Source organism: Chaetodon auriga, chromosome 12, assembly GCF_051107435.1.
Source record: "Chaetodon auriga isolate fChaAug3 chromosome 12, fChaAug3.hap1, whole genome shotgun sequence".
NCBI lineage: Eukaryota > Metazoa > Chordata > Actinopteri > Chaetodontiformes > Chaetodontidae > Chaetodon > Chaetodon auriga.
The window spans coordinates 5,186,694-5,200,230 of record NC_135085.1 but is presented as its reverse complement, the minus strand read 5'-3'; the positions used below and the strand labels follow the sequence as shown (position 1 = coordinate 5,200,230).

At 40.4% G+C, this 13,537-nt stretch overlaps 1 protein-coding gene across 4 annotated transcripts in view; it reads left to right on the top strand.

The window, feature by feature from the left end:
- The window catches only part of brinp2 (bone morphogenetic protein/retinoic acid inducible neural-specific 2), a 252,538-nt gene that overhangs the window by 220,096 nt on the left and 18,905 nt on the right, over positions 1-13,537 (top strand). For all 4 annotated transcript variants that reach the window (XM_076744806.1, XM_076744802.1, XM_076744803.1 and 1 more), the window contains 2 exons: positions 2,524-2,746; positions 13,131-13,437. In XM_076744806.1, the coding sequence (XP_076600921.1) occupies positions 2,524-2,746; positions 13,131-13,437 (530 nt within the window). The remainder of the gene's footprint in view (positions 1-2,523; positions 2,747-13,130; positions 13,438-13,537) is intronic.

Below are 13,537 nucleotides of genomic sequence, written 5' to 3'. Positions count from 1 at the left end.
TCGGCTTGGCTGCAGATTTCCTTGCTGTCTCCCTGCCAACAACAGCACATGGGAATATGATTCTCGAGCAGACCCAGAACAATCCTAGAAGGTCTCACTTAGCTGGCTTTGGGAGAAAAGGAAATAAGAGGTTCAAGATTCCCTGAGGCTTCATACTGGCATAATATTTGCCCAGTGGTTCCTAATGGAACTTCAACGATCTTTGCACCGGAACACGCTTGGCACACCCAACACAGAGTATGAGCTGTGTCTTCTGTGCCGACATTATTCTCAGTGTAATTTACTCCAACAGTGCCCAATCTAGGTTCTACACACACACACACACACACACACACACACACACACACACACTTGTGAAGTAATAACCTTTTGATGCGACAGCACCGTTTGAATGTCTCTCTTCATTTTGGCTGGAGCAGTAAATGTTCATGTGTCTAATATAACAATGTAGATGCTGTTCTCAAGGTAGCCATTGGGGGAAACTTGACTGTTTCTAAAATTTTATTCTAACAGCATGAGGCCTGTGAAGCCGAGCACATTTTCTTAAATTTTAGCTTGGGAGTCTTAAAGTGCCTATTTCTTGTTCATCTTGGCCATGTTTCAACCAGAAATACAGGACAGCAAACTGCATGAACATGATGGTCTCAGAAGGATGAGTTCAAGCTAATCTTCCTTTAAAGTTGAATTCTTAAGCAATGAAACAAACCCTCACTCAATTCAACACGCTCAGGGGTTTTGCTGCCACAGCTGCACTTGCTCTGGTATAAGCAATATCTTTTGGTGACTAATGTTAGCTAGTGTTTCCAAACTTTACACATATGTGGGTGCGAGTGACATTACTAGTTAGTTGACTAGACCATATGTGAAGTAGCTAACATATGATATAAGGTGTCCGTCACTTAATAATTCAATAATCATTTATCCATAGCTTATGTTGCACAATGGTGCTTTATGCCGGGATGAGGATGGCTACATCACACATATGGCTAGACAGTAAATAGTAAAAATGTCAACAAAAGTGTCTGGTGATGTCAGAACTTAAATAGTTACAGGTTTCTGTTACAACCAATCAAGTGGTGCCACCATCATTTCCCATTTCAAGTGAATGCAGCATAAAATCATACCTGTGACCTTGTGTAATTTTACAGAGCATTCATGTCAGTGTCATCATGAATGAAGTCATCATAAGTTGGAGGTAGTAGTGAAATGTTTGTTGTATCCTGCACTCACTCACACTGAAGTCACCTAAGTAAGTTAACTTTAAGGCTTCTGACTTAGAAATGAAGGGGAAATCAGTATGTAATTATCCGCAATTACCACTTGTAGCCACAGTAGCTGCTGTTCAGCAAAGGTTATATAGTGTCGCTTTATTATCACATGTGAAATTTGATAATTATGAGCTCCTGGGATGACACATGGGGAGAAACACATTCAGAGAATGTCTGGTTTAGTGTTAAGGAGCACTCCATTGTCATCAGGAATTCTACTAAGCCTGTGAAAGCAGCTCATAATGTCTGCTGTGGTTCTGGAGGGAGCTTTCCAGCACCAGAAAAAAAAAAGAACCCTGATGATGTCATCAGGACTATATCAGAATAGGTGAAAAAATTACCAATTTCTAATGGGAAGCCTGTATCACAAACCAGTGGCATGAATTTTCACAGATGTTGCAAAGTGATCAACTCGTGTGGATTTTTCTGGCTCTGACCCGTGGAGACCTCTCATCTAGGAATTTGCTATTTAAAAACCTGTTTTTCTACAACTGTTTGACATCAACGTTGTATTCACGGCATTTTATGTTCATGCTTACATGATTCAGATGCTTTAATGGTTTTGACTGACATGTCGTTGGAGGTAACAGAGATGATGTTAGGTTTGGTTGAAATGATAGTGAATAATGATAATGAAATGATTTTGCATTGTTTGGTTTTGACACAAAGTTGCTGTGACAGGTGCAGAATCTTCTCAGTTTTTGGCCATTTGTTTTTAAGTGGGGAGCACCATAGAGATAGGAGAGAAGCTCTCAACATTTCACCACATGCTTTTATTGGTCTATCCAGCTTGTGATTATGGATTTTCTCTTAACTTGTTTGGGCTTTTAAAGAAAGAATTACAGCATCAATGAAAATACCCATCTGTAAGTGACACTGTGCTGCCAATTGTCAGATAACTAGGGTTTCTAAATGACAATGTTGCAAATGATGCTACTGTGAATACGATGAGCTTCTAATGGTGAGGTGAATGAGTATAACTGCAGACTGAAGCACAGGTGTTTACTCTGTAATGGCAATTCATTAGAACATAACAGCTTTTTTTGTATTCTAACGACACATGAAACTCCCCCAGCTCCTCAGTCATTACCTATGCATGCCACTACGAATAAAATACACTGTGGTGAATAGATATGCGGTCCTTCAAAAGGCTGCCTAATGTAGAGATTACTTGAGAGTGTCTATTTTTCTAACTTTGTTCTTTTTTATCTCTCCCCACCTCTGCCCCCCTTCCTGTCTGTTGAAATCCTTGCAGATGAATTCAAAGCCTTCCTGAAGCGACTGCCCACTGACCGGTTCTTGAATGTGTCCATGATCGGCAAGTTCTGGTCGGCTGACTTGTCTCTCCAGAAGCGCTACACCCAGCTGGAGTCCAGCACTGCCCTGGTGCTGGGCAAAGCCCAGAAGATCATCAGGAAACTGTTCACCCTGAGTAAACGCTGCCCCAAACAACCTCGCATCAGTCTGCCCCGAGAGAGGTAGCCCACTGGGATACACTGACAGAAACCAAACTAAATGAGGATGGCGTAATTTGTTATTACTGGGAGTTTTGGCAGCTGCTTTGTGCTGATTCACTACAGCTGTAGGCTCTCTAACAGCCCACCTCAAGCAGGGTACAGTGGGAGAAGTAGAGCTATCTGTCTGGAAAGAGCTCAGCTTTGAATTTAGCAAAACCCCAGAAGTTATACACACAGGAAGGTGGGAAATATGCCAGTGGCGTACACAATTACGCTTCCCTTTAAGGAGATCCCTATCCAAAACATGTATTTGTAGATTGCTGGCATTGTGATTTCAGCTGTTTCACCTTTGGGCTGTCTCTGCTGTCAACAGATTGTACAGCAGTAAATATGTCTTACTGTGCAAAGCTTTGAGCATTATAACATTATGAACAGTAGTAATATTACGTAGATAGATATAGCCTGCATGCACCTGAGTGGATCATCTGAATCAAAAAACCTCAACACTTTCAGATGGAGTGTTGATAATGGGTCTTAGCAACAACTGCATGTGAAAGTAATCTTTTTCAGCATTTTATATAAGCAAAGGCTGTAAGGACTGTAAGGACTTGGGCAGTAACTGAAAACCTTTAGATTTGTTAAAGCCAAACGGATGTAGTGTTTAATTTTGGTCTTTCCTTTAGGGATATAAACAAATATGAATACATTATTCAGATATGCACAGACAGCACGTTCTGAATAGGTACAGAACACATCCAGATTTTTGAAGTGATACTACAGTGTGGAATAAAGCTTGAACAATGTTCCACGGGTTATTTTTACTTCATGAAGCCTCAAAACTTCCGTGACTTGACAAAAAACAGGATATTGACAAGCAGAGCTAGGGACTGTCTCAAAGGGGGCATGCTAATGGCCCGTAGGAGCTTTTCATATGTTGTCAGTTGCTCTCCATTTAGTTTTTTGTTGTTTTTCATTCACACAGACCAACTTTATCTTGGTCTGATCACCTGTGCATGTTACATATAAAGAGAATAATGGCATTAAAAAGATTAGACAATTCTTAACAACCTCTGGCAGAAGTGACACACTCTTCTGCTTTAATTCCTAATTAAGATACAAATATAGATATTTGTGTGCAAACATATACACATGGTACAATTGTGTTACAACCCTAATTTTCCCGTAAATATCCTGTTGTGCAGAGAAAGTGCTATGTTTACATATCCACTCCGACTGGAGCAGTGACTAGTTATGTTTCCTTTGAAGTGCTGTACAAAGTTATAGAAAAACTATAGGTTATTAAGTTTGGTATTACTTTCGGAACTTAAAGAATTCTGTCATACTCTGTTATCTGTTATGATAACAGAGTATGACAGGACAAGAAACAGGATTAGTCAGGATGAACCTCATACAGGCTGTAAACAAAACCCCAGGTACGTCAAACTTACATGGCAAGGAAAGCTAACGGCAATAAAATCATTACCCAAACTGTTCACTTCATACATCCATCACTGTTTATAGATAAACTCCTTCTTCAGCTTTCATCTTTCGTACTTACAAAAAGATATGTACATTCACATATTCCATGCTCAATGAGGGATTATTAGCAACATTATGAGTGTGCTTATTTTCAGTTTGACCTTAAATAAAGTCACACTAAGCTGACACTTTGTTTTCAACCTGTTTGATTGTCTACCGCTCGTTTGTTGCCCCATTTGACTTATTTTGATGTTGTTGCACTCAGTGATCCCAGCAATTACCTTAGTGAGTACACTGTTATCATAACTGTGGAGCTTTTTCCTGTTTTTATTCAAGAGTGTTCTCTAACAATTTGAGAGCATGACTCATTGATTTCAAGCTCAGATTTTGTAATGCTTTCCCTCAAATCCTGTCCTTGCACTCAAAAAGCTCCTGCTTGCATTAAGATTTGCTCTGCTTCTCCTCAGAATGTAGGCTTGCACTCAGATATGCTGTTGCTTGCACAGATTTCCTGCACTATAGCTTCAGCCACTGTCCTCACACTAAGGTTGTTTGTTCACTTGAAAAATGTATGGTATCAGATTTCCCCTCTCATTTTTGGAGAAGATTATTGCACAAAAAGTTTAAGAGCAGAGGAGAAACTTGAGAGCAGACGTTTCATGAATGAACACAAGGAGTCTGAGTGCAAGGAGGGCTCAAGCCGAAGTGCAAGAAATCTGTGAAAGCCACAGTATATCTGAATGTAAGTATACAGTTTGAGCAGAAGCAGAGCTAATCTAAGTGGAAGCGGGGCCTTTTTCTGTGCAAAGACAGAATTTTGTGCGAAAGCGTTACAAAATCTGAACATGAAATCAAGTCATGCTCGCATTGAAATACCACGCTCTTGGATAAAAAATAGGAAAAATGTCCCGTACATAACCAATAAAACTGATGACCAGAGATAAAAGAGATTAATAATTAGAGTTTAAATTGTAACAACAAAAAAAGTGATGTTGCTTCCACATAACACCTTAATGCTTTTACTTCTTTATGTCTTGGACTTGGGGTGGAGACATGTGAAAGTGAGTGGCAGCATGACATGATTGCTTTGTCTGCAGTAGAAAATAGACAACACAATGCCAAGGCGTAGCAGAAAAATCTGTTTCTACAAGGTACAAGGTTCATTTATTCATCATGCTGCAACACAGGGTTGTACAACAAAAAGCAAGTTTTAGTCCCTGCTCTGCAGTCTGGTGGTACAGCAGCAGAAACTTCTGTACCACTTACGATGGCAGCAGGGTGAACACGCTGTTGTTCGAGGTCAGGTATTGTCTTTTAGTGTCCTTTGGGCTCTGTGCAGGGGCTGCACTACACTGATGCTTGGTGGATGGATAGCAGTAACGTTTGGGATGATCTTAATGTTACAGAGCCCTCCTGTCCTGGGTCATGCACATCTCATGCCAGCTTGTAATGTTCCCAGTCAGAATTCTTTCTACTGCTCCTCTGTAATAGTTAACAAGAACTACGCACCGGAATTTAGCCTTCTTAAGTTTCCTTTAGAAATACTGTCCGAACTTTCAAAACCAGGGTGGAGATGTGAGATGACCGTGACAGGTTCTCTATGATGCTGATTCCAAGATGGTGCAGCATGAGTGGCAGCTTGGTACAGCAGCTTTGTTTTAGTGTTTTTCTGCGCATTTCTTGTGTCACTAGTCTTGGTCGATCTTGCACACTGTGCATGTACAACTGATGAGATGAGTGATTTGCCTTTTACTCTTTTCCACACTATTTAAAACAACATCGAGAGATACCCTTAGATACGGCTCCATTGTTTACACTCTGGAACAGCTGTTAGTGCTGTACAACATGACTGTACTCCCAGTGGAAAGACTGGAGATCCTCATGAAAAGAAAGGGAATGCACAGCTGGGGCAAAGTGAAGAGAAAATATGGTACAAACTGTCCATACCGTCTCTTATTATGGGCGATGTGAGATCTCTCCCTAATAAGATGGAGCTGACAGCACTAGCCAGAGTACAGAGGGAGTACCGGGAGTGTAGTCTCATATGCTTCACTGAAACTTGGCTAAATGAACTCACTCTGGACTTGCATGTTGTTTTGCTTTTCAACTGCTGAGAGTGGACAGGAAAGCAATGGAGAGCGGGTAAGAGGAAAGATGGAGGCATTGCAAAGTTTGTAAACAACAGATGGTGTAATCCAGAGCATATCATTGTAAAGGAGCAGTGCTACACAAGAGACATTGAGCTGCTAGCTATTAGCATTTGGCCATATTATCTCAAGGGAGTTCTCACGCGTCTTTGCAATAACTGTGTGTAGGGCTGCCCACACAACCCAGGGGGGCTTCAAAATTCAATATTGAGTGGAGGAGGTTTGATCGCCATTCCAAACTGTCTGGGATGTGTTTGTGAGGAAGTCTAATATCCAGTTGCGGAGTGGTGGTCAAGCCCAAAGTGCTAAGTTTCTGTTCAGTGTCATGGGGGAGATTCTGTTGAATCCTAAACTGAAATTCGACAAGCAGTATTCTGATATAGGTTGTTATTTTCAAGGTGTGTGAAGACTGAGTGGAGAGCCATGGAGATGGCATCATCTGTGGATTGGTTGGTTCTGAATGCAAACTGGTGAGGGGTCAACCTGGCTGGGTTGTTGTCAGTAATGCGCTGGAGAACCAGTTTCTCAAAGCAGAGCGGTAGTTGTTTAGATTAGACACTGTGGAATTTTTAGGTATCAGGCCCAGCAACTTTAGTCAGTCACTCCCATCAGGGTTTTTCTTACATCTGCTGTGGATACTAACATTTGCTGGTTCTCTGGATGCAGAGTAGATTTGACAGGTGACTTTTTTTTTGAGGAGATCAAAGCAAGCTTAAAATGTGTTAAGGTCTTCTGGAAATGTGGCCCGACACATGATGGGGCCGCTCTTACTTTTGCAGCCAGTGATGCTCTGGATTGCTTGCCACATTTCTGCTTAGCGTTTTTGGTGTTGAGGTCTTGCTCAATCTCTGCTGATATCTCCAATTTGCCTCCTTGATGCCAGCTTTCAGTCTTACTCTGGTGATATTGATGCTTCAGGCAGCTTTTTTGGCTCTAGGTGGAGTTCTCATCTCTCCATTCATTCAGGCTTTATGGTTGGGGAATACTTGAGTTTGCTTCCCCTTGTTTTTCCAAAGTCTTTTGTTCTGTCGGCCAGGACTGTGGCCTACCTGCCAAATGCAATCGCTTAATCTGGGATGCTAGGATGCTCTGGGAGCCAGGTAAACATGTGGGAACAACATTCTCTAATTGTCTGTTGCTGGGTCAGACTGAATCTTATTTCACCCATTTCATTTTCCTGTGACCAGAAGTAGGCTAGCTAGTAGAACAGCCTGAGATCCAAGCTGGGTTAACTTCATTCTTATCCCAGCTCTCTTGCCACTCTTCCTGGGGCAATCACACTAATTTTTTTTTAATCCCCAGTGCCAGAATTTTCACACAATTTTTTCACAAAAATTCACAAGATACTAATTGTATGCATGACAACTAAGGTATGTTTAGGGTTAGCCAAGGATCGTGGATACAGTTAATAAAAAGGTGAATTTTGATTGGAGATCTGTGATGGGAATACTCTGGTCTCCTACAACAAAGTCAGTAGAATTCCATACCTTTAAGGCATCAGTATAGTGTCAGAACTGCTTGTCAGGTGGTAAAATGGGCTCATAACCCCCTCCGCTGACACCTGTCTGACCTTTTTGATGCTGAATTCTGATGGCTAGCCTTTCGCCCTGCCTTCTACTCTGGCCTTTCAAAACAACTATGAGCATTTTTGTGGAAACAGACAAATGATCCTCTGCTTATAGGGGTGTCATTGGTCATTCAAGAGGCCATTGAAAAATGATGTAATTTCTTGTTTAATTTTGAGGACTTGTTGCAAGCACACTACTTCCTACATTGGCACTAACTGTTGGCATTGGATGTATATTGTGATCTGCAGAATTGTCCAATATGAATATAATTCCTAGGGATACTGGACTATGTTTTTGGAAACACACCTACCGATGAGCGCTACTCAGCAGGAACACACATAGCTGTGCAGACAAAAAAAAAAAAAAAAAAGAACTTTTGAAACCAAACCACCATCTACTAAAAATTTGGCAGACTAACTGTCTCCCTTTGCCTGAGCAAATTCTACACCTGTGGTTGACTTCTAAACCAAATACCCTTACAAACTTCACTCAGCTGTCATTACATGACAGTTTTGTTGTCATGCTGAAGGGAAAAATGAAGACAGGCTTGTGAAAAGCAGGTGTTAAGAGAGGGTGGGAAGCTGAGTTAGAGAGATGTGAAAAGCCAGAGAGAGAAAACGCAGGAAAAATCAAGAGACAGAGGAAGGAAAGTCAGAAGAGAATGTGGGAAACAGAAGAGAGATGTGATGATGGGATGGAGACTAAGAGAGAAAGAACAGGAAAGTGTGAGAGAGACAAAGAGTCTAGTTACCGGTGGTGGGGGCCTTTGTGGAGTAAGGTATGTGGTATTGTGGCATGCTGTAATCAAGTCCTCCCTCGTCTGACAGTTTGGCACTTGTTTACAGAGGACTTTAATTTCCCTGACAGTCCTTTCCCTCTATCCATCACTCCATCCCCCCCCCCTCGCTCTCTGACTTGCTTTCCGTCTTTATTTCTTTGCCTCAGTCACCTCTGTGTCGCCTTGCTCTCTCTCACTTTCTCTGTATCACCCCTGTCACTCAGAGTCTTAACCCAGTTCCTACCAGCAACAACAAGTTATCAGGGACTGCTCAGCTACGAAAGCTCTCTATTTTCTTCTGCACAAATCCATTTGTTTTATCACCATTCAAATTTGTCTATTTACACAGGCCTGAGGGGAAGGAACTGCTGGAGCATTTGGGCAATGTTGTGTGTGATTTTCTGAGCTTAGCCTGGGGATAGAATCTCTGCAGAGCCAATTTTCAGTCTGAACTTGTTGCTTCTGTTAACACACCAAAGTGGATGGTAATTTATGTATGTCTGCATTTTCATCTCCACTGTCATACCAAACTAAAAAGAAAAGAAAAAGGTGTCACTATAGATAAAGAATCCAATTTATAAATAACATGGATAAGACCATGAATTAGATATTCACCCATGGAACTTTTTAGCTAACTTTATGCTTCTGAGAACATTTCAAGATGAAGAGATTTTTTGAGGTACAGAAAATAAAGACAAGGTATGAAGGAATGAGTGAGTAACAAACCTATGGAAGATTTAAAAGATCAAAACAAAAATGAACAAATAAATGAAATGAAATACAATGGATGTTGTTCTGTAGTGTAAACATCCTTTTGTCTGTATGCATTTACTGTGACATAATTTAATGAAAAAGTCAAGAGGATGTTTAGTTAGTGTTATAATTTTCATTGTGACAGAATTTTACTTGCCACATAAAAACATTCTGAATCACTTGCTCAGTGGCACAAAACGACCCATTAATTTCCAATTGCTAAAATGTTATTTCAAATTTTATTTTTCATATGCAGCAGTAAAGTGGTGTACTGGGTACATCATACTGAGAAATGACCAAAAAATGTTTTATTGCTTCATGATCCTCTTCCGATTGCCTATGTTTATTTTATGTTTATTGTGTTCCCTTACTAAACTAAAGCCTACTAAGTTGGGTAGGAAAATATATATATCTGCATATACCTAAAAAGACTGCGAATGACTAATGGTGGAAATGGACGAAACCTTGGGAAAGGTTACAGAAGAAGGACCCCCTTCTAGGGCGAGGTGGCCTGATTGAATTGATTTTCAAGGCTGCTGATAGATTGCTGTGCACTTTGTCGTTGAGGTAATTTTGGTACATCACAGGGAAAATTCCTCCCACCACCTTTTAAACTTTGTCTTGGCCATGATCTATTTCAGTCATGAAAGTGTGGCAGACTGGAGCTGGTCCTTCTCCTCAGCTTATAGCAAATTCCTTTCTTATCCATAGCTGCTTCCTCAATTCACGCAGCTCCTTCTTGAAGAATCTTTGTTCTTCTACATTTGACTTGTAAATGGTAATTTCATTTGTAAGTTTAGTGTTTTCCAATGAAATGGCATATTTTTGGCCTGGCATCTTCATGCCAGGCCAAAAATATAGCTGCAGTGAAATATGTTTTTTTAATGCATGTGTTTGTTTAGGTCTACTGTGAAGTTGCTACTTACTCTCATATCATATGTGTGATTTTAGCTTTATTTTCTTTGTTTTGCAAGCAATTGGTGGTAAGTGACTTATCTGCTCTACTTTGTGCTGGTAAAAAGACGAACGAGACTATTCTTCTGTGACTTTCAAGTTCAGTATTTACCCAGTGTGCACTGGTGCTTTCACTTTCCAAGAAACAGGCACGGGCTCGCCTTTTTCCACCTACTAGGCTTTTATATATTACCTATACATTAACTAACTGCCAGTTATCTAAAATGAAAGAAATACATCCTTGAACAACATTACAAACTCACTGAAGTACTATGTGACAGAGTTCTTGTGTAAAGTACAGGTGGTAACTGACTTTTTGAGGGATAATGAAGATTTAATTGCTGTCCTCTTACTCAATACCAGCATGTCCTGTTGACCTAAAGGAGCATACATATTACTGGAAAATCTGAAAAACTCCAATATATGTATAGGGAAATGATCATTTATTTGTTTTACAGTCGTTACCAAAATAACCAATAACCAAAATAATTCAGCAAATCCACTTAATCAGTCTGATATCAAAACTTTTGACTTCTTGATTAAATTGATCTACGTCTCTATCTCAAAGGAATACACAGGACAACAACTTGGTCTAAATTAAAATGTATTTACCTACCATTTATTAACACAGAATAAATTAAACGACTGATAATCGCACTCTAATGGTCAAAGTGGAACAAACGTTCAATATTAATCTAAAAATGATAAAGTTTGTCATGAATTGGGCAATGGTGAAGGGACCGTCTTTACATTGGACTCTTACACTGGCACATACTTACATTGGCATTTCCCTTCAGCAATGTGTTATTGCCAGGTGACAGGCTCTACTGTTCTTTTCTCTCAGCTGTTCAGCTAGTGAAATCTAGCAGCAGATTTTTTGAGAAGATGCTCAGCTTGGCTTTTTTTGTAGGCAGTCATAGGCAGGACATACTGTACAGTCTGCATGAATCTCTTGTTGGTTGATGCCAAATAATTCACTACTTTACTGTTCTAAACTTTAGTTAGATAACTTCTGAAAGACTTGCCATTGATTAGACAACGCAAAACCTCTGAAAGCAAAATTGTGGTTATGGGGAAAAAACAAATTAAATGTTATACCGATGTTTTAAGGTGCTTTGGCCCTTCTAGTTCAGTCTTGCACTGACTTAAACAAAAATTTGTGCATCATAGACAAAGTTACTCTGGAGCATGTGGCAAAAGAACGAACAAAGACACAGTTGGCTCTAGAGGCGGAACAAAAGAAATTGGTAACAAGTAAGAAGAGTAATCAGTAAAAAGCAGAAATGAAGCAAACGAGTAAGAGAGTGCAATAAGTTTCAGCTCTTGTTATCCTCAGTGAATATTGAGCATGCATTGTGGGTGGGTGTTGTAATGGTTGTGACAGCCAATCATGGCTCTTCACTCAAGTACCTTTGTTTCAACCAGAGATGAGAACATTTCCTTTGTAAAACTTTTAATCTGGGGTGTATGCGCAAATTTTGCGTATCAGTCCTCCACCATGACTCGTTGCAATGCTTAAATAAAGCAATATATGAAACTAATCTTAACAGAAGAAAAAGGCACAATACAAACAAATTTTCCTGACAGTACATCATTCAAGACTTTGAGCATAATACACATCATAACTTACCCTAAATATTTCCTAATATTACTACTAAATGAGATTAGTCAATTCTCGTATTTGATACTAATAAGATATCATTGTGACTAAGCATTAAACATCTGTTGGCATTGTATAAAACAATGAAGTCATCTTCATTGATGTGTTGTGTGATTAATAAAGTATGTCTTAATCTTAATTACAACATGTATCAAAAGGACAAGTTTAAGTGAGTACTAGTTTTCAAATCACTGTTAGTACACAAGCAGATTTATGGTCATCTTCTTATCTACTCAGTCCTTGTAGTTCTAAAACTTCCCGGCAGTTGTGCTTACTTAGAAGAAGCTGTGGTAGTGGTTGCTATGAGTAGTCAACTTTTTCCTGATGACCAAAGATTGAAGCCACTTTTATGTTTGTGTGCGTATATGGAAGAGCCAGGAGGTGATTGGTGTAGTTTAGTGTAACAGACTGGAAGCAGGGGGAAAACAGCTAGCCTATCTCTGACCAAAGTTCAAACATTTGTCCACCACTCCATTATTGAGAACTCGGAATTCGTACACACCTTGTATTCCTTGCTGAGCGTCTGTGGCATATTGCTGATTGGCTTTGGAACATTAATTTGATAATCTCAGACTGGTGAATTACACAATTACAATTAAATTACAATTTTTCCTTGTTATACTAGGAATCTGTGGCAGTAATATGCCTTTGCAGTTATGAGATCAGTCCAATGTGTAGTGGCGATGATAGTTAAAGTGATCACAGTGATTGAGAACATAGCTGTTAAAGAAACATAAGAAGAACAAGGCCCCGAGTGCAACAGTTAAAGTAAAGTAACTCGGCACACCCTAAAAATCTGGTCTTTGCTGACCTCCAGTGCTTTAAGTTCTCACCTTGCAGAGGGACAGATGTACTCCAGGACCCAGTGACAACACTGTTAGGTGTGGTTACAGGTGCAACATGGCACACTTCTGACCACACCCATTTGTTATGCTGACTTGTGGTCAGAGGTAAAAGTTTCTTCAGTCCAGTGAAATTACTGGTCAGATAGTTATATATTCTGTGTTCTGTGTTGGAAAATGTATACGTACCTGCATTATTGTGTTTTCTCTTTTCCCCGCTGCAGGCCCATTGGGTTTTGGTTGAGCAGGGCCCAGTCTCTGCTCTACTGCAATGAACACGGAGTGCTGGGCTCCTTCTCTGAGGAGGTGAAGAGCTGTATCTGCCCATTGGAGCAGCCCACCTGCCAGGGAGTCATCCCCTGCATTGTGGGCACCTCATCCTCCTCCTGCTCCTCCTGTGCCACTGACAACGCAACCCGCTGCGGAGCCTGTCACCACGGCAACCTCCTCCATCTTGGTTCCTGCCGGCCGAGCATCGCAGCATCCCTGGACCACTATCTGAACTTGGACTTGGACATGCCTGATGCTGAGGTTCTCAGAGCTTCTTATATACCTATTCCATTAGTTCTCAAACCTCTGTGGACCAAAAAGTAGAGTACCTGTAATTTCACAAAATGCCATGACAAAGATG